The sequence below is a fragment of the Ochotona curzoniae genome, unplaced genomic scaffold, assembly GCF_017591425.1.
Source record: "Ochotona curzoniae isolate NIBS_2020 unplaced genomic scaffold, NIBS_Ocur_1.0 contig_2723, whole genome shotgun sequence".
Lineage (NCBI taxonomy): Eukaryota > Metazoa > Chordata > Mammalia > Lagomorpha > Ochotonidae > Ochotona > Ochotona curzoniae.
This window is the reverse complement of record NW_024465573.1, coordinates 20,059,586-20,081,858: the sequence shown is the minus strand read 5'-3', so window position 1 is coordinate 20,081,858 and position 22,273 is coordinate 20,059,586. Positions and strand designations below refer to the sequence as shown.

Sequence of the window (22,273 nt, the reverse complement as noted above, 5' to 3'; positions counted from 1 at the left end):
GACTAGTCCGTGAGTTGTGCTGACTTTCCTAAGAAAACTCCAACCTTCCTCCAATACTAAGCAGACACAGATTACTACTATGGTGGAGCAGCCTTGAGAGGGAAGGCAGAGAGCCTGAGAACTGCTCTGGCTTATCAGCTATGGTGATAACATGGTCTCTGCAGCACAGCACTGCTAACAACTCCACGTGGTGTGTGTTTGACTTCTGCTCTGTCCTGGAAGGCTGAGACAAGTTCTAAAATGCAGAGGGACATGGGGCACTTGCCTTGGCACAGGAAGAATTTGGACTCTCCAACGCTGATTTCCCCTTGGCTGGGAACAATATCCACCTGCAGGGAAACTGAAAAAAAAAAAGTTTTAATTCAAAATTCTAAGAAAACCCAGACTTTTTTTTTTTTTTTTTTGCCAAATGGGGTCCTTCAGTTCACTTTAAGAAGGTGTGAAAAGAAGGTCTTGTTTGGGTTTGGAGAACTCATGATCACCCAAGCATCCTCCTGAAGCAACAATGGGTAGACATGCCTGGAGGGTTTCCCTAGACAATTGTTCTCCCCACCAGACAGTGTACAAGGTGTCCTGGATGGAGGAATTGGGATGACCGCCTCCCTAAATGTTGCTGACCCGACACTCCTGTTTTAAACTGAAGCACTTCTGTGGTCCAAAGAAATAGCCACCTAACTAGTTCCCTTTGGAACTTCATTCTGGAAGGTCACATGGCTGTGTCAGAATCAAGCGCAGAACAGGGTTATCTATCAACAATTCACACATGGTCACACTTCATTGCTACTGAGAAGGAAGAGGTCACTATGAAAGTGCAGACTGACCCTGAGTCAGAGATGCCCAAAGGCTCTGGTGGTTCAGGACCAGAGGAACCACTTGCTTAATTCCCCAACAGGAGAATTACATCACACAGCACCATCCTAATCTGTCATTTGCTCAGAGGTTCTACGGTCTGTGTCCTACAGAATTCCCTGCATCATTTGGCTACTTCCCCCGTATTTCTATTTGAATGCACCCTGTCATTCCATTACTCTGATAAGACAAAATCCACTGTGCCAGATCCCATAGATTCCTGTATTCCTTCTGCTCTTCATTTATCTGTTCAGAGCAGATAACCATACCTCATGAAAATACGGCTTCTGGTAGAAAAATAGCTTTATTCCTTTGACTCGACTTCCTTTTGCCTCCCAAAAGCTATGATAGGATCAGACATAATGTGTGGAATTTCTTAGCGTCAGCATGAATCAGGGGTCCAAATGAGACAGGTTGAGTCAAAGGAACTCAGAGGGCCCCTCCCCTGGCAGCCATTTTCTTTGCACAGGAGCAGGGAGGGAAATCTGGTTGCCATAGTGACTGGTTTGCAGGCCATGTGGTGACAGCTCTGGGCCTGTGCTTATTTGATGAGGAGACTACAGCTGGCTCAACAGAATACAGGGATTAAAGGGTGTATGTGGTTGGGCTGGCAGTTATAGGGGATGCCCAACCTTTTGGGGTGCTGTCTTCCTATCCATTTCACCAAGAGACAGAGCAGGAAAACCCAGCAGAGGTTGCAAAAAGACAGGGTGATGTGGGGGAGAAGGGGACTGCAATTGGAATGAACAAGCATGAGGGTAAGGAAAAGGTGAGAGGCACAAGCCAGGGAAGGAGGCTGGATCTCCTCTGAAAATATCGGGGCTCAGACCCCTCCCAACATTGATTGCCAAAGGTGGCCAGTTTCTCCTTCACTGGGCTTTCTGCTGTTAACTCATCCAGGGGTAAGAATGGAAACATTGTCTGAGAGCAATGAAAGGTTATCCCCACACCTTTCCTGAAGGTGCCTGAAGTACTCCCAGGCTGCCCTGGAAAGTGATACTGGCCTGGGCCACTGTGTCCATGTCTTTGAATGCAGATACAATCAGTTATGGCTGCTCACTCCCACTACTCTCTTCTGGATGAGTTTAGCGCCAGCCAGGAGAGGTCTCAAACACAGCCAGATCCGGCCTCTCATTTTCCAGATGAGAAAGCAGGTAAAGTGCCTTCCCGGTCACTCCTGGTAGAGTAAGGTTTAGGGCTAGAGTAAGCCCAGGGCTCAGGCCAGCTGGCTCCTGGGTTTCTCTGGTGTGGTTCTGCCTCTGGGTCACAGAGACAACTGGGAAACAAGAATTTCAAAGGAGTTCCTGGCTTCTCATCATTCATCATCCCCCAAGGAAAAAAGGAGATACACAGAGATGCCTGGTTTTGTTTTTTTGCACACATGAAGAACAGACTCCTTCAGACACAGGTGGAGGATCTCAGTCCCTCAGGAAACCATGGCTCAGCTATGCTCACTGGAAGCACCATGGCTGGCCCCTTCCCTTCCAGTGCTGAAATGTGAAAACAGAGGTCTAATGATAATAAGCGGAAATTCTGCTCCAAGCTCTTGCCTTCTACTTCTTGTTCTCTTTTCCTTTCTTGGCTTCTTCAATACTTGAACAAGCTACCCAACAAAGAAAAGGATTTTTTTTTTTTTGATTTATGGTTCTATAGATTCAAATCCAAACAGCCAATCACAAGCTTTGGCCATTCTCCTACCTGCCCTCCTAGACTGCAACACTGATCACGGTAGGAGCACAAGTGCCTGGTCATGTATGGGTACGCTCCTTCTCCTTATAAAGTGATTGGAACTCAATCACACAGGTTCCACTCTCATGGCCTCATGGAAACTTAATTGTGATCCAAAGGCTCCACCTATTAACACCATAGTTGTTTTAATTCTCCATCCTCTTAATGTAACTCAAGCTCCTGCTTGAGTTTTGGGGTCAAATAAATTCAGACCACAGCACATAACTCATACCTTCATTCAGTTGTTTACATGACTGAAATTTCCTGCCTATCATAACTGTCACCATGAAAGAAACTTACATATTTCCCAGATAAAGGATGTCATGGTCCAATTTCCATCAAGATTCTGCATAAACACTGCATCATCTCAGTGGTATCCAAAGAGACTTGCTTCTAAATCCGGTGTTTGGACTTCAGAGTGACTAATGTGTAGGCTGGTTGTTGTGGCCAGTGATTTGATTCCTGGCCTTCTAATAAGTACTCACCCCCCAAGTTCACCTCTTATGGCTAAGATTTGAACTCATCTCCCTATATCCTGAACTACTACTGACCTTCAGTTAGGCTCTGAATGGGTTTGTGGTAGCTTGTTGGCCACCACTGGCTCTCTATCCAAATGACGGGTCAGGAAGAGCAACATCCATATCATCAAGAGTCTGCCATCCTTTCTCTCCTGGTGAATGACAACCAGTCTCTTTGCTCATATATAATCATAGCACGGATGGGGAAATGGCAGTTCCAGCTAAAAGCTGAAAATGGGGTCAAAATTCAAGTCCAGATTACACAACAGTAAAATCCCTGGCCATTTCTGACACCCTATTCTACCCTCTATGATTGGACAGAGAAAGGCTTTGTCTTTGGAGAACAGTCTCACCAGTTCTTGCAGCAAACAGCTTCAGACACAGGGAGAAGTTCTGTAATTCCCAACTCCCCAGCAAAAGTAGGCTGTGAAGCCTTTGCTGCTGAACAACAGTGAATTAAAAGTTCAGTGCATAAAAGATGCCAAGATACTTATCAAAAGAAGTGTGGATCTTGCTAAGGCAAAGCAACAGAGAAGAATTATTCTGATTTCAAAAGTAGTGCACAGATTTCCCTCGAATCAGCAACTTCCTGCAGTGGTTTAATTTTACTGGTCTTCTTTTCAGACTTTAATAGGTTTGAGGAGGTAGGAGCTGAGAGCAGGAAAGTAAAGCAAGGTCTCAAACATGGCTAATGGAAATACTTTGTTGTTATGAGTTTGTGAAGTCACTGGCTCCTGAAGAAGACCCATTGCAGGTGCGCAATGGGCCAAGAACCAAGGTAGGCATACCAGAGGAGGAGGATGCCCTGGTCAGTGGTTTAGGAGAGAAAAACTATTGAGGATGAATCTGATGACTATGTAAAAGCAAAAGAATTTCTAGAACTTGTATAATATTTATTATGGACTTGAGCGGGCCTTGTGTTTTCAAATGCTCAATTCTTGGTTACTCCACACTTCTGATACAGCTCCCTGTTAATGCACCTAAGAGAGAGCAGATGACAATTTGGGTCCCTACTACCCATGTGGGAGACCTGGACTGAGTTCTGGGTTAGCTCCTGACTTCAGTCTAGACCAGCCCGATACAGCTGGTACAGGCATTCGAGGGAGTGAAGCAGTAGAAAGTAGAGAGTCTCAATCTTCCTCTCTCCCTTTTTCAAAAGTTTTAAGGAATGCTGGAAAAGATATAAAATTATAGTTATAGATTTATTTTTGTTGGTTGTTGCTCTAAAAAAAAGACTGAAATATAACTGTAACAAAATTAAAAAAAATTTTATTGTATATATTTGAGGAGAGGGCACAGGTGCCCATCCATTGACAAGCTCCTCAAATGACTACGATGATTAGGACTAGACCTGGCCAAAGCCAGGAGCTGGGAACTCAATCTGGGTCTCCCACATGACCCATTACTACCTTGGGTGTGCATCAGTAGGAACCAGGAAACGGAAGCGGAGTTGGGACTTGAATTCAGGCACTCTGATATAGAAAGCACCTATCTTAACTTCTAGAACAAAACAAACACTTAAAAGAAAAAAACTTTTTGAAGAACATCCAAATGTTAATGGCCAGATATTCAGACCTGGAGACTAGGAACTGAGGTGCTCACATTTATCTGTGACAGTTGGGTCTACTATGAAAGTTCTTGAGAGAAAATAGAGTTCCTTCATTGCCACACTTATAAACTCAGTAAAGGTAAACCAAAATGCATATGGCTGCTCTCAAAGCAGTTAAGGCCAAGGGTGGTGGGCCAGCCTGCTGGATTTGAATCTCAGCTTTATCACTGATTAGCTGCAAAGTTTTGGCCATGCTATTCAACCTCCTAGGGCCTCATCTGTAAAACAGGAAAACCAGAGCCATCTTCATTGGACTTCAGGGAAACTCAAGCCAAACATGTAAGCACATGACAAACATTTAATTTCTGCTGTGTAGTGTTATTATTATGAAACTGTCTATGGTCACAACCTTTCCCAAAGAAATCACTTCAATGACTGTTTCTGAGGGATGGAAATATTTTTCCAGATGAGCTGATTTTTGGCCCAGTGGCCTATTTCTACTCCCTAGCTTTAGACATTTTATTTGTTCGTCAGAACCTTTCAGATTAAAGAAGAAAACAAAATGGACTAAATCAGAGCCAGAAAGCAATTCTAGGAAGGCGCTGGAGACCAGGCTCAGTCATCTCACTTTGGTCTCAGTTTTCTTGTTTGTAACATGGAGAGGATCATACAATTGAACTTGTATGGTTGGATCACCACAAGAATTAAACAGGAGAGGGACCTGGCACAGGACCCAGGATCTGGGGGGTCAGAGATCTCTGAATCAGGATTCCAGCTCCGACACTTAGGAACACTTAGGAATACTACAGAGAGCCTGTAGTCCACATTTGTAAGGAACACAATGACCCAGCTGAATCCACAGATACAGGTGTGGTTTTAAGAGGGAAAGTGTTGTTGTTGATAGCCATATTTTAGTCATTGCTGGAAGTATCCTTGCTGTGTAAAGGGGGTTTATGGCAGCCAAAACTCCACAGAAGCCACAGTTAAAGCTGCTAAGCTTTTGGTCAGCCTAGTTAGGGCTCCATCTACACATATTCTGAAAATTCTAGTTCCCATTGAAATCTATATACCTGGTTTTCATTTCAGATCAACTAAGTTTATAACCAAAACCTTTGGAAAAACCCTGAAATCCTGAGCTTTCTGATGAGGTGAGGCAGATTAGAGAGGGGAGGAACACCCATGAAAGCTGAAGTCAAGACTGGAAGAGAAGGGAAAGATGACTGACATAGAGAAACCAGAGCTTCCCAGCATTGAGATAAGCCACACGGACCATTATATACAGATATCTCCTAACCAGAACCCCTTGAATGAGTCATTGGGTGCATACACCAAACAGACTCACAAAATTAGCCCTTTTAACAAAGGCACCCAAATGGGATCTTCTTTCATAAACCAAAGCCACGCAACATGTGGTCCTGGTGACAATTCGCTTTAACCTCCCCACCATTTCATGGTTTTTCCAACCAGCAACAGGGCCAGTATGGAGAATGTGAATATGGCTGCAGATTCCTTGGAATTATTTTAAGTCCTCTCTTCCCTTTTAGTTCCTTCTCTCCCACTTCTTTCCCCTCCTTCCTCCCCCCTTTCTTTTTCATTCTCCTTTCTTCTCTTTCTTTCTTTCTTTCTTTCTTTCTTTTTCTTGCTCCTTCCTTTCTTTCCTCCCTTTCTCCTTCCTTCCTTCTTTCCTTCCATTCTTCCTCCCCCCCTTCTTTTTCATTCTTTCCTTCCTCCCTGCCTCCTTCCTTCCTTTCTTTCCTCCCTCTTCCATTTCTTCCTCCCTCCCTTCCTTCCTTCCTTCCTTCCTTCCTTCCTTCCTTCCTTCCTTCCTTCCTTCCTTCCTTCTCTTTCTCTCTTTTCCTCTCTCTCTTCCTCCATGTCTCCCACTCTCCCTCTCTTCCTTCCTTTTCTTTCCTTTCTCCCCTTTTTAAAAAACATATTTATATTTTAAAAGGCAGAGAGAGGGAGATACAGAGATTTTCCATTTGCCGATTCACTCCTCAGATGGCTGCAACGACCAAGGCTGAGCCAGGCTCAAGTAGGAAGCCAGGAACTTCATCCAAGTTACCCATATGGGTGGCAGGGGCACAAACACTTGTACCATCTTCCACTGCTTTCTCAAGTGCATTAGCTGGGACTCCAACTGGTACACTGCCAGTATTGCAGGCAGTAGCTTAGTTGATTCTACTAGTACATTGGCCTCTAGGGATTATAAGCTTGTAATTGATGTCATAGTATCCTAATAAGGGAGAGGAAAAACTCATCATCACAGCACAACTGAGGCCTTGTTGATCCAGCTGATGAGCTAAATATCCTGTCCCATGGAGCAATCTAGTACCCAAAAGTAGGAACCCATCTGTCAGAATCAAGAAATTAATTAACATCATATATTAGATGGGTTTTGGGTCTCTTCCATGGGCTGGCTTTGAACCAGAGCACAAACCAGCCAGGTAACAGTCCCTCCTTTCTGGATCTAGCTCCCCCTGCATCACCTTAACACTCAATTAGGTCCAATTCTAACAATCAGATGGATTTGTTGTACAGGAAGAAGTCTGTGATTTCATTCCATGGTTGCTCTTTCAAACTACCTAGCAGCAAGACAATCAACAATGCACATCACACAGTGATCTGTACTTTTGGTGATAAGGGTAGAAAGGTTGTATGTTGTTGCTATGGATTTGACAGGGCTTGGTTTCCCAAACAAATGCAGGGATTTATGTTGATGGTCAATGGGTTGATGGTTGACTGGTTACAGAGAAGGCTTGATCCAACTGTGGTATCTGAAGGAGGAGCCTTTGGGAAGTGATTGTTTTGGGTTAGGATGCTAAGGAAGAACCCCATAATGGGATTATATGGGCATTATAAGGTAGGAATTCAATGAGAGTGGAAGAGCTTGCTTCCTAGCCTACTACATGATCCTTGTTTCATGCAAGTTTTGCCAATGTCAGCCTCCACTTGTTGCATGACTAAAAGGGCCACTCAACCATGCACAATAAACCTCTGAATTGCAAGCAAAAAAAAAAAAATAAGCCTTGCTTCCTCCCAAATTGCTGCTTCTGAGTTTCTTAAAGTAACAAATGGCTGACAAATACAGTTGGCAAATCTGCTTGGAAGTAGTAGAATCATGCTGTTTCCCAGGTCCTCACTCACACCTCCAACACCAGTATCCAAGACAGCACTTAGTTCTTATGAGGAATACTCTGGAACAGACACACTATTGGGCAGTTATTAGGAGAAAGGAGTCAAGGGGATAGTAAGGAGGGCACTAGCCATATCACCAGACCACAGGTGCCAGCCTGGCACCTGGCTGGGAGAGGAACCAGCCTGCATGACACAGAGGAGCTGGTATTTCACATGCTTGTTTTAAGAGAGCCTTACCAAGGAAGGGGATGCAATCATGCATGATTTTACTGATTTGGGTTTTAGCCAAAGCAGCACCAAGTCAGAAGTGTATCTCCCTACAGAGCCCCCAAAAGGAGCATCTCCAGTCCAGGATGGGGATAAGCATCAGCCAGGTCAGACAGTTCACAATAAGCAGAGGCAGGAACTTCCCACAGCCTCCTGCCCTGGCCCCAGAAGCTCACAGCTTTGGGCACTGGACAGTGGGTCTGGAGCATTTATGTAACAGGACTTCTCAGGCTTCTACTGTGTGGAATTTTGGATCCCTGATAGAGCTGCTTAGTTAACAGAGAAGTTACAAAAGGACCACAAGCATCTTCTTTAGTCCTTACGTTCTGCAGTTGGAAAGACCAGAGTGCTAGGATCACTGTTGCCAAGTCTGGAAGGCAGGAGGTTAGCCCCTCAAATTGTCTCCTGACTCAGGACTTCAAGGTCCTTTGTGTTACCTCCTCAGTTATTTCTCCAACTGTTTATCTCTGTCTCATTTTGTCCTGCTCTCACCTCCACACCAAGAGCAACAGTTACTACGTAATTGTTCCATTGTATTCAGCTAAGTAAGCCAGAGAAATGGCACGTGCCCCAGTGGACCAAGGGCAAAATGATTGAACCGTCCAGTGCTTTTAAACAGCAGGGCCACTTTTTAGCAGAGAGTAAGACTTCTTACGCTCTTTTTGCACTCCCTTTGCCAGGGAGACTCTGAATGTGGGCCAGCACTTTGCATGGAGCTGAATTATTGAAATGTAGGGCAAGGATGCAAATAGTTGTTAGGAGCTCAGTGAAGGTTCTCCAGATAAACAAACTGCAATCCATCAATCTGCTAGATAAGCCAGGCCTTCTGAGTAGACTGTGGCTTCTAGCTGATCGCTTCCAGGCTGCCTCTGACAACGATGTCTAAGGTGTGCTCTCCTGAAACTTGCCTTGACAGCATGACTCATTTCTCCCAGCCATAAAAAAGGTACTGCTACAAGGCACATCACTTCCCTCCCTCCAAAATGCTTTTGCCAACATGGCAAGAAGTTGGAACTAGATCTTTCAATATTTGTCCAGCTGTTGTTTTGCAGATGTTGTATTCCTTAAGCCCAGAAAAAAAAAAAAGAAAGAAAGAAATCTGGAGGATGCTAGCATGCATCTTCAGCCTGAGAATTTTAGATACCGCCCGTGCCTTTCAAACACGTCCTTATGTGCTCACAGCACATCTGGGCTATTGAAGATACAAAGCCTTTCTATCTTTCAAGCAGCCAGTGCAAAGAATTGTTAAATTCAGTTTTTATTGAGCGAAGACTCCCACACCCTCAAAGATACATACATAGCAATTATTTCATACTGGTCAGTGTTTTCAGCAATTCACTGGATCTACATGGCAATGCTGTAAGATAGGTACTGCTATTCTATTATTCGACAACTGACGAATGCAGGGGTCAAGTCTCCAAACCTAGGTTGAAAAGCTGATAGGTGGTAGAGCCAAGGTGTGAACTCAGACAGGTCTGGCTCCACAGTCCTGTTCTTAAGTATGTACTTATGTCATGCCAGTTTCAAGTGAAGTCAACTTTTATGAAAACTCAGTTGATTTTCTATGGGATGAACCAGCAGACAGGCACACACACAGAAATACTATCAGCTATGGGCGCGGTGTGGTAGCCTAGCGGCTAAAGTCCTCGCCTTGAACGCGCTGGGATCCCATATGGGCGCTGGTTCTAATCTCGGTAGCTCTGCTTCCCATCCAGCTCCCTGCTTGTGGCCTGGAAAAGCAGTTGAGGACAGCCCAAAGCCTTGGGACACTGCATCCGTGTGGGAGACCTGGAGGAGGTTCCTGGATCCTGGCTTCGGATCGGCATAGCATTGGCCGTTGTGCTCACTTGGGGAGTGAATCATCGGATGGAAGATCTTCTTTTCTGACTCTCCTCCTCTCTGTATATCTGACTTTCCAATAAATAAATAAATCTTTATAAAAGAAATACTATCATTGCTTCTTGGCCTTTTGGCTAAGATCAAGTGTAGAAATACTATCAGCTAGGAGTTCGACTGACATTGACATGTGGAAATATTACAGATTTCCAACTGTAAAGTAAGTTTTCTCGAGTTCCATAGTCCTCCTTCCCCTACACACACAGGCCACATTCCTCTCCCTGCTGTGGGTCAGCCTTCCTCTCTGAACTGAATCTTCTCTCCCCCTACATTCCTCTTCTCCAATGGGTCTTGCTTCAGTGCTTCCTTACCCTGCTGCTGCAACTCAGTTAGCACTCAGTATCAGCAGTGGAACCAGAAGGAACAGGGCCAGAGACTGCAAGTTGGATTTTTCCATCTGTGGGTGGTGTCGCCTGATACTGTTTTCTTCCTTGGGGCTTTCAACTTACGTTTATCTGCCTACCATCAGTCCCTCAGCTGCACTGGTAGGTGTATCCAGCTATCAATCATTTGGGTAGAATTTGTCAGGAGGGCTGGGAAAAGTATCCCCAGGATATGAGCAGAGATGTTGGAAATGTCTCTGAAATGCACTATTGGGACTACAAGAGTTCCCCTGTGATAACAGCCCTAAGAATGGCTAGAATCAACACCAGCTGATTTTTGCCTGGTTTTGTTCTTCCAATAGAGTTTTTATGTAAGCAGCCATTCCTCAATTCTTTCATTACACACATAGATTCTATTCCTCCTCAAACCAAAATGTCCTTGAGAAGCATGTGCTGTGGTAGACCCTTGGGTCCTAGCCTGTGAAATCAGGCACAAGCCCTTGCTGCAGCCCTTATAGCTCCAGGTCAAAGTGTGCCCTGATGTTCAAGGGTGAAAATCTGAGTGGGGCTCCACCCATGAGAAAGAACCACACTACCTGGTTTGGTGGAGGTGGAAGAATCGATTGGTCTGGTGGTAGTGAAGGAACTTCACAGAGGCAGTGCTTCCGAACTGCCCCCTTCCAGAGTGACAAACTTGCGGGATGAGCAACTTCAGTGCTATATAACTGCACCTGCTCCTTCCTGGGATCTTAACATGGCTGTCTGAGTGAGACAAAAAATCTCCCAGGGGAAGATTAGGAGGCTGGGGCTGAACTGTCCATCTTCAGGAAACCAAAAACCTTTCTTGGCAATGAGGGTTGACAGTGGACATTGTGGCCCTGCTAGCTAGTCTCAGCAACAAGGTTAAACAAGGGAATGGCATAATACACACAGGCACTCACAGATTAGATGCACAGACACAAATGGAAGAGATGGCACAGATGTACACACAGAAACACACAGCAACACACAGGTAGACATGAATAGATACACATAGACACAAGAAACCCAAACAAAGATATAAAGATAGACACAGAGACAAACACACAGGCATAACACATACGGGAACTCAGGACCATAACATACTTCATAGCCTAGATGTGTGGTGGGTCATACCATATAGGTTTTTGTACTTGATTATGTTTGCACATTTCCTAATGTCACATTTTTCAGAATATAACCCTGTGGTTAAGAAGGTATAATTGCATTTCTAGAAGACTAACAGATAAATTAAATCCTCCACATCCAGCACCAACAACAGGCACAAACTGTCTAGGCTGAAAAAGCACTGGTGCATTTGAGTATATGTTCTCATTGTTTTAGCGTACTTTGCTTTGTATTAAGGTAAGCTGCCTTTATTCTTACAAAAAAGTCACAATGGTCAATATCACTATTGGGGCTTTCATGATGCTGCTATCTTTTGGAAAGCTGTAAAATAGCAATAACCTGACAGCCTGGTCTTCCAAAGGGCCAGGACAGCCAGAATAAATTGTCAGAGAAAAGAGAGCAGACAAAACCAGCAACACTCTTCAAACTCCCCCTGGGACAACAAATCTGTTTTTGGATTTCATCTTGCTCTCCAGAGGTAGAGCAATCACTCTGGAATCATTTTAGGCATGGCATCTAGACACAGCTTTACATCTGAACAACAACAACAACAAAATTGTCACCAAAGCTGACACTTTGTGAATTGAGTACTCAGATATTACCCAAACACACAAGCTGCAGTCTCCAATGCATGTGAAGTCAGTTGCAGAAGGCACTAATATATCTCATTAGTTAGGATCTGTAACTTTGGTGAGGAATTGCACCAAGATTGTGAGGTAAGCTATTATGCATAAGACTCAAACACCCCAAAAAACCAAAAACAGCAAAAGATGTCCATGGAAAAAATCAACCCAGCTCACTACACAACTGATCTGAGGTCATCTCCTGGTCCTCACTGTGAAAATTGGCCAAGTGTTTGCCAAGCCCACAGAAGCCAGAAGCAGAAGTGACTGGAAGGTAAAGAGGTACAAAGGCCATTTCTCCCCGGTGCCTCTGCTGCAGCACTTCCTGTATTAATATAATTTGATCCATTAACATTTGTTCAGGTGGCTGAACTCTTCAAGGACTGGGTCTTTGCAGTCTCAATGCCCTCTATGGCATGAGGGCATGTCTTGAAAATAAGACAGCCACTAAACTAACCTGAAGATCTTTCTTTTTGTGGGAGTTGTTTTCTGAAATTAACACCAGTCTAGTGGTTACCAAATGCAAACCTGGGTCAATATCAAGTTCCCTGATTAAGAATCACCTGGAGAGCCTGTTAAAAATAGGTTTCCCAGTCATGCTCCTGATAAATCTGATTCAATCCCTCTGCACTGGGGCCTCTGTGGATCTAGTGCCAAATGTTTTTCAAGTGATTTGATATGCAGCCAGGTTAGGGATCCCTGAGTTACTTGGCATAAATGATGAACTGTAAACAGCAGTAAATTCAGGCAAATTCGTGACGCCTCTGCCTGAATTTTGCCTTCACTCTTACATCATCTTTCCTACTCTCCAATGATAACGTGAAGCAACGTGACACAGCTCTGCGGAAACTCCTAGTTCATGTTTTTTCTCCAAGTTTGTAACAGAATTTTAGAAAGTATAACCTGACAGCAAAAATCAATTGTGATGGTTACTTTCAGACATCCATTTGCCTGGCCCACAGGGTTCCCAGATGTTTGGACAAATATTGTGCCATGCAAGTCTGTGACTGTGAGTGCAAATGAGATCAGCCTTTCAATGAACAGGCTGAGTAAAGCAAACCACCCTCCCCATGATGGGCACACCTCATCTGACCCATTTAAGGAGAGGCGAGAAGAAAAGCGCAAGCAAGAATTCTTTTCCTCCTGTATTTGTACTAGAAAATCAATCTACTTCTCTCTTCAGAATTGGTTGTAGATGAAGGTTATATCATCAGCTCTTTTGAGAGTTGGACTCAGGTGGAAACTCTTATTAGTTCTCTCGGGTATCCAGCTCGCTGACTGCACATTTGGGACTTCTCAGGTTTTATAAATGTCTGAATCAATTCTGTGTAATAGGCACACACTTAAATTTACACATACTTATGTATGTATACAAATCTATATGTCAACAACAGATCACCAATACAACTGTCACATAAGATCATAAGGCATCTGAAAAATTCCTGTCATCTGATGCCATCATAGCAGTACATAACAGGCACATGACCTTATTCACATGTTTGTAGTGGCCCTGGTATACACAAACCTAGTGTGCTGACAGTGGTGCAGAAGCACAATGTTTAAGAACAAATGTAAAAATGTAATAGACAAAATATAGCATATATAGTTAATCGTGTAACTAACATAATATTTAACAATGATGAATGATTATTACTGGACTGTATATTTGTTGGCTTTTGTCAAGACTTTAGAACATACTCCTACTAAGTTGACTGTACAACACAACTGTGCATTATGCTGGCAGTACCCTCATCTATTTCATATTTACTGATCTCTTGATTGCATCATTTTCCCTTGTGGTTGACTTAATTTTCATTCATTGTGGCCATGGAAGCAATAGGCTATGCCATAAATCCACACTAGTTACAGTCTAATGGTGTAACAGGTGATTCTAGGTTTGCATAGGTGTATTCTATAGTTCCTAGAACATATCTCCATTGATAAATGACACATAACTGACTCTGTATCTATTTATTGGCTCTCTTTCTCAAGGAGAATGAGACAAATACAGTAACATTCATCAAAACAGTGTGTTTTCCAGAGAGTTGATATACTTTGAAATCAAATTGGACATAATGGTTGAAGACAGGAAATAAGGAGGCATCACTGACCTGGATTCAACAGCTTTGCATCCGTGTGCTCCACAGAGCTTAGAATGATACAAATGGAGTATGTGACTGTCAGCAGGCCACTCTGGCAGTCTTTTTCTGCTTTGCTAAGCAGGTCAATCAGAAATGTTCCCTCCCATGAGCCATGTCCAAAGGTCCCATGAACGAGTGTGCTAATCACTAAAGGCATATGGAGTGAGTGGAAGCTCATTGCAGACTCTTATTAATGAGCAAAACAAAAGGTCAAGGGAGGCATCGGGCACCAGACACTGTCTTCCTAAAATGAGTCTCCTAGGTTCTAAATTTGAAGCCTTAAGAAATTCGGAAGTAGCTATGTATTACGAGTTACTGCTATGGTATCTTTAAAATGGCGTTAAAAAGGATGCCTGGTGCTAAATGGTAGACTTTGAGCCTAGAAAGCTTTCTGTTCAATGGTACGAGCAACAACCACCTGCCTCTTCCTGCCTCTACTTTGTTCCATTGATGAAGTTTAAACTTCTATAGGGACATTAGTCAGATTCTCAATTCCCTGCTGAGTTCAATAAAAGAAAACTTTCAATTGTTTCAAATAATTCCTAGCTGAATTTATCTTGCCTTCAAAGCGATAGCATCCCAAGGACAAATGCAGTTCTTACATGTAAAGGGTTATTATTTATTCTTGATCTCTCTATGCCTGTTCATTGATTTTTTTTTTCTTCCTCCTTACAACAGATGCCTGATTTCAAAAGAAAAAGCCATTTGATGATTCATGAGCTCTTCCCTGAATGTGGGGATTCATAACCGCAGCACAAGTGTGTATTTCCCCCTTGAGTTATAGATCTTTGGAACATTCAGCATGGGTCTCTATGGCCTATTTTCGATCCATCTCTGACACACTGAAAATGTATAAAGCCAGTTGCTTCTTAATTTTTTTCCTTGTTTTCTCTATTTTGAACTATCAAGGGACACAGAAATATTGGCCACGATGGCTCACTCTCTTGAGGAATGTGGCTGATAAGATCCAAAGTAACACCACTTTGTGTACTAAGGGGGGTCCCATCTGCTTACCAAGTGGCAGGTGAACACGAACACAGAAAAGCTCTCAGCAACATGAATTTCAGCTAAACAATTTACAGCAGAAAGTTTCTTTTTCTTTCTTTTTTTTTTTTTACAGCAGAAAGTTTCTTAAAATTAGCATCTGATAACAATATTTAAGAGATGATTCAATTGGAGGCAAAGAGAGAACAAAAACCACACCAAGAAGCCAAAACTATCAGCTACCTAGAGTGAGGTCAGATCACTTCTATAATTTCATAGTGCCTCATACTTGGTTTTATATCCAGCAGGTTCCAATAAATGTTCCTTTCTGCTTTGCTTTATTTCCCGAAGTGAATATTGTCTAAATTACTTGGTTAGAAAATGTATTTTAAAATTGTTTTCAATGGAGATGCCTGTAGCCATAGCTAAGACAGAGACATTGAGATCTCACAGAAAGATCACCGGGTCCATGTGGTAGGAGTCCTGGGCTTGTTTCTAAGGTCTTCATGCATGCTGTGACACTGGTGCCTCACTGTACAATTAAGATGAACTCAGACACAGTGGGCAGTCAAGTAGGGGATGTGGTTGGAAAAGGAGTCAGACATCCAGGGTTTTTGTCTGGTCTTGCTCTTTGAATACTCCTAGGGCTTCAGGGAGAAGTTATCTGTGGTAGGCCAGTTTACTCATTTAGAAAGGAAGGGATTAGGCTAGTTGATTTTCAAAGTCCATCCTGCCTCTAGATTCATAGGATTGCTACCAAATTGGTCATTAACCTAGTAGTTTAATTTTTGCATCTTTCTTCCAGGCCTAGCTGGCATTCCAGGTGGGATTTCCAAGTCTTTGTGCTAATCCCTACTGATTTAGGTATGATAATAGAGGCTCTGCTTATATCTACAAAGCCAGTGAGGCCACCTTAAGCCTGAGTCCTCTTACCAGGGGCAGGTGTCTCAATGTGCCCTGACATTGGTTGCCATCCTGGACCAAACTGAACAGACCACCTAGAAAACAGTGCTGCCACCAATGCAGTTGGGAGCCCTGTTCTGCTGAGCTTCTGCTGCTGCAGCTCTGGTTCCAAGTCCTTCCAGTTCTCTCCTTGGGGAAGCAAGACAGTGACATTATCTGCAACCTGGAGTGGTGGTGAGCATCAAGTAAAATGACACATGAAAGCCCTGGTACACAGGAGGCACTCTACACACAGTCACCCGGAGTACTCACAATCCCAAGCCAAGGCAGAAGGAAGCGAGAGCCAGACAGCTGTCAATGACACCGTGGGAGGGCCCACCAAGAAGCACCCAGGCCAGGCTGGCAGAGGAGGAGTGAAGTCAATTAGCAGCTCCACTTCCCACACCCACAGCTTGACCAACACTGAGCACCCTGCAGTGGGATGGGTGAGCTTCCCTGATGCATTCCCAGCTGTCCCTGGGCTTACCACCATGTAGCAGCAGAGTGAGTTTGGTTGAACAAAGAACAAGGCAAATCACTCTTCTATCAAGCTTTTTGCCTTCCCTTGGGGTACCATTAAGAAGTTAGCTGTTTCTTCAAGTGTTAAACAATCCCTGTTGACTTAAGGGATGAGGTAACAAATAACTGAGGACAGTAAATTGTGTTCTATTAAATAGCACCATTTCCATAAACACTATAAGAAAACAATCAGAAAGACACTGTAGTCTCGATTTGTCTTTCTTTCCCCTTGGGTTTACTCAGTAGTAAGCAACTTGAACATGTGTTTTCCAGATGAACCCCTAGGGCCTATTTCAAGGATGACTTTTTGAAGCTAAAGTAGCTAAGTGATCTTATCCAAAGAATTTTTAAACATTGGGGGTTAGTATGTCAAACATGGAGTCTCAGTCTAATCCTGCATGATTATCAGCCAATATAACTAAATCATGAGGGCCAAATCAAAGAGGTGGGACCAGCCAGGTACTGCCAAGACCCCTAGCTGCTTCTGGGGTCCAGTCTTGCTGCTTAGGAGAAAAAAAAGCATATGGATCCAAACCCAAGGCAAATTTGAGCTTATAAATTGTTGGCCCTACTCATACTCGATGTGATACTACCCATAACCCCAAGACTCTGGCTTTAGAAACTGTACTTGCAAAGGCCAGGCAGCCTCAATCCCATTAAATAAAGCTCAAGATGCCATGCTGACCCAAGCAGCAGGAGAATGGATAGATGGGAAGAATGGGGTGGGAGAATCCGAGAGGCCCCCAGGACTCGCCCAAATCTCGTGCTCCCAGACCAGATCTCAGAGCCCTCTTTATAAACTGGCTGCAAAACCCTCCAAGTGTATTCTTTCAGGCTAGGGAGAGTAATGGTGCATTTTCACAGAATGCATGAAAGTGAGAAAATGATGTGAAACCCCCATAACAGACTCAGCACTACTCTTCCAGATGAGGGATAACTGTGCTGTTGCTTGATGCAGTACAAAGAGGTAAAGAAAGAGGCTCCAATGCTAATTCCTATCAGCAAGCAAGCACTACACTCTGGGCTAAATGTTTTTCAAACATCATTCTGGGGCGCCTGGGATCCCTGCATAACCTCAGAGTGGTTAGACCACATGTCCACCTCCCCCCTCTACAGAGATGAGGAGACAGAGGTTGAGAGAGGTGATGAGAACTGCCCACCACTACACAGTTAATAGATGGTGAGATGGATCTGTAAACTCAGCTTCGTTTTGCTTCACAGTCTATTTTCCTTTTCTTATATCATAATATCCCCCAATAATGCAATGAGGCCTCAGAGGGAACCTTGAGTCTTCTACACTTTCTATTCTAAGCACAGGCTCTTATTCTTTGTGCACAGGGGTAGGAAGGAAGAAAGCAAAGTTATTGTCAAAGTACACTCACATGTCACACCCACCCTTTCCAGAAATCCAGTGGTTCCCTTATGTGTCCATGTCCAGGGCTAGGAAAGACGAAAGAACATTCCAGAGAGTCCCTTGGAATTCATTTAGCCTCAAGAATCCTGCACTGAAAAGATCCTCCTTTCAGCCTTCATCACTAGGAGTTCCTATTCATCCTTCTAATGCTTCACAAAGGGGGAAGTGTGGGAGTAGCTACAAGCCTTCAGTCCTGTGCCTTCAGTTCGCCGGAGCACTTAATTCATTCTTTATTAAGGTGTTTCTTAACTGATAGGCAAAATGAGACAGGCTATCTTTTTAGGACAGGGGTTACACCTTGGTGGTTGCTGTTTTCTCCAGGTGCTTCGCCATACCTGGACCCAGTAGGTGCTCAGTGTCCACTATCTAGCCAAAAGCCCAAAGCATGCAGAACGCTAAGTGCAGTACTGGCAGAGCTGGGATTCCACACACTGTGAGACTGAGCGGGAGGGAATGGGAGCCACAACGGCAGATGCTGCCGCTGCTTCCAGGCTGCCTTGTTATTGGAGGTCACGTTCTGCATGACAGCCTAGGAAAAGTCACAAAAGCTTCAGCTCCATGGTTTCATTTGTGAGATTACAGAGATGTGGTGTGAACATTCTTTAAAATATTAATGAGTCTTTCCTTATTGACTCTCTCCTTCTAACTAAGATGCCTCCTACAGGCACAGTCACAAATGCCACATGCTTCCACGTTTCAAGAGAAGCCATTTGAAAGTAAAGGAAATCTCTGGACATTTCACGCTAAGGTTTCAGTCAACTCCATATCTTTAGCAATTTCGGTGTGGTTTGCTGGATGTGCTTTTTGAAATCTTTGGGTGATTGTCTACACTTTATCACAGCACCCTGAGGGATCGGACAGAAGAAATGACCAAAGTGTTGAAAGAAAAGCCACACAAAGACTACCTGGCAGCAGTCACTTATTAAGCAAAGCAGAAAAAGCAAGCGATGGCTCCATCACACACCTGCCGCTCCCTCACTACTGTGCAGTTGAACTGTACACAATAGGCCTTTGGAAACAGCCAGTCTGTCAGCAGCATTCCCTCATACAGTGGGTGAGCTGAGGCAAAGACAATTTTCCAGGCTGCTTGGCTATCAACAGACACCAAATTGCAGAGCGGAGCAGACAAGATTTCCTTCAACTTGTTGCAAAATTCTTAAACAAATATGAAAAGGGAAATGTGTTCTAATATGACTTCTTAAAGGGTGGTGAATTCTTAGAAACTGTACACACTGAAGTACAGTTTCAGGAAAAACCAATTAAGCCTTAAACCAATTAAAAATACAGACAGTATTTTCCTCAATATTTACTGGTTCTTTACATACAGATTCAACCAACAACTGAATGGAAAGTGTTGGAAAAAGTCACATCTGTAGTAAATACGTATAGGTTTTTTCCACCTTGCCATTATTCCTGACACAATACAGCATAAGAATTATTTGCATAGTATTTACATTGTGCTAGGTATTATAAGTCATCTAGAGAATATTTATGGGAGGATTGTGTAGGTTATAAGCAAATTCCACATTACTTCTATAAGGAACTTGAGTATACTTGGATATCTGAATCTACAGGGGGTCCTGGAGTCAATTTCCATGGATTCCAACGGATGACTTGAATTTAAAAGTAAGTAACCCCATATCTTCACACTTTGCTCCTGCCTAATGACATGCTTTAAACATTAATCAAAAGGATTCTGGGTGGTAGTGGAGGCCTTGATTTAAGATACTTATCCATTTCTGTGGTGTAAATATTCCCACCATGAAATTTCAAGCTATCAAGCTGAAGTTACTAAAAGCATGGCTGAGGAGAAATGAAAAATTGGATCTCAAGCAAGTTGAATAATTCTGGTACACAGGTATTCTTTCCGACATTCAAACTTTGGTCCTGGGCTGCAGATACAACAATGGGTTTCCAAGAGCCTGCTTCTTCCAGGCGGAGATTGGCAGCAGGTTTGTTGAGCTAGTGCAAATTAGATGTGAGCACTCAGTCCTCCAAAGGTCAGCCTTCAAAATGCTATAGTCTTTCTGTCATCTTCTGTGCAATCTTCACTCCCTGGGTTCCACCCCCAGGTTATTCAGTCTTTAGAAATCCAGCAAACACTTTCTGAGGTCAGCTGGAGAGCAATGTGCCACTGACTCAAAGAAACTCATCTTTCTTTTTCTTATTGAGCTCTTCTGTGCCCTTCATGTGCCAGAATCCAAGCAATTTGTCAGAACCTTGCAGAAGAGCAGAGAATCAAACAGTTTACAGTTTGGCCTAGAGGGCGAAAGGGGCTTCACAAGAGCCCCCACAGAGATGAGACAAGACCAATCTGGAGACACCATTACCTTCAGGACACTCTCATGGTCCACCATCCTGATAATGAAATATATACCGTAACACCAAATGCTTTCCATGGGGATGAAGCTGGGCCTTATATTGAGAAGTGAAGCTTTATAACCTAACTTAGGCCAACCAATTGGTTCATCAAATTTGTGGTGCAACACCATGGTCTCCAACTCTTTCCCATTTTGTCCCTTTCTTCTGCCTGCCAGATTTCTCTGTGCAGAAGTGCATTTTTTTTCTTTGTAAGATGGAGACTCAGAGAGAATAAGGTAAAGAAGAAAGAAGGAAATTTGGAATGTGAGGAATGGATTTGCACTGATTTCATCTGAATGGCCTATCTTGGGCTTGTTTCTCAGATTTTTAGATCTGCACAGTCTTTAAGGAACCTCTTTTTAGAGCTCAACTATTCATTTATATAGTTGCTTCTCTAAAATAGCATTCCTTCCACCCACTCTTCCCTAATGAATTCCTCTTTTGCTGCTGCTGTAAGCATCCTTTTCAGGGCTGAAGGGGAGGCTGTGGAAGAATCTTAAGGTAGTAGGTGCACTCATGTGCATATGAAACGGAGAGAAAGCCAGCAAGAGAGACCAGCGTGCAGCAAAGTTAAGAAAATCCTACTTTTGCTGCCCCAGCTCCCTTTATATCTGAGCCTGCCCACAATGTCTCACTCAGCATTTCAAGCCACATCTAGCCACTCGTGCCAGCTCCCTTCACCAACCTGTGCAGGATCTGACCTGCTCTCTATTTGCCTCTCAGGGGTGTGTTTAGATACACATTCTAAGAAAATCCTGATGCTTCCTCTCCCAGATGACTTACAACAATAACTTTTATGAAAATCATGTATCCCACCTTCTTTCCTGGCAGAATTTCAGGCCAAATAGGATAGGAGATCAACGACACCATTGTATAGTAAGGGAAGAAAGAGGTTGGAAGAGTTGATATCCTTCACCAGGGTCTAATCTACCCACAAATGGAGCAACACCAGCAGTGCAAACAGTCCAACCACAGATCTGTTTAAATTTGCAATCTCTAACTTGGAGACAGCCAGAAGAATACACCCAAGGATTTTTCTTGAGATAACATTTTGTGATCTTACCAGCCACCCATAACCGCATTATCAAACAAGAAGGACTATTAAGAAGCTTGGAGAAGATGAAGCGTGACTGTAAATTCCAATCTTCCAAAGTCAAGTTTATCATTTCTGGTAAGCCCAATGCAGTGCATCACACACTTCTGCACTTTGCTTTTTCACCATGGATGCATCCTCATAAGATGTTGATGGGTTAGCTTTTTCTCGGCAGAAAAGTAAATCGTGTGTTTTTTCATGGTACAATGGAAACATTTGGAAAGCATTTGTTGATCTGACTTTAGGAATTTGTCAGGCCAAATTTGGCCCCATCCCAATGACCACAGAGAAAAACCACACAAATTAAACACACAAAAACCAAACAATTGCGGGTGGGGGAGGCTTACAGATGTCTCAAATCTGAGGATGTAACTAAGAAAGAAAATGAATCTTTTCCAAAGCCCATAACACTTCCCTTGAAAACCACGGAGTGTTTTGTGTTTATCCTTCCCAGACTAGTGGGTGTTCTCAGAGATGGGGTGGGGATGTGTCCTCAGAGCAGACCAGTTGGGCTTTTTAAATGTTTGGGAAATGAATGGTGGTCCGATAGGGTTTCCTGTAACCTCATGTGAAATGCAGTAATTGCACTGATTGTGGATGAAAGAGCTTTGATGAGCTCTGTTACAGCTAGCATCCTTTTTAGACTTGAGTGGCTTTCTTGTACAACTCCTTTGCATAGGTAGGGTGAAATTCAACCTAGACTGTCCCCAAGGCTCTCTATGAAACTCTGAATAGGCTGTGGAGTGCTTCGTGCTTCTCCTAAGCATCAGCTCTCCCATGGG

General features: G+C 43.5%; 1 protein-coding gene across 6 annotated transcripts in view; it reads right to left on the bottom strand.

The window, feature by feature from the left end:
- NCAM1 (neural cell adhesion molecule 1) overlaps positions 1–22,273 on the bottom strand; it is a 296,800-nt gene that overhangs the window by 62,058 nt on the left and 212,469 nt on the right. For all 6 annotated transcript variants that reach the window (XM_040977263.1, XM_040977261.1, XM_040977262.1 and 3 more), the window contains exon 2: positions 266–340. In XM_040977263.1, the coding sequence (XP_040833197.1) occupies positions 266–340 (75 nt within the window). The remainder of the gene's footprint in view (positions 1–265; positions 341–22,273) is intronic.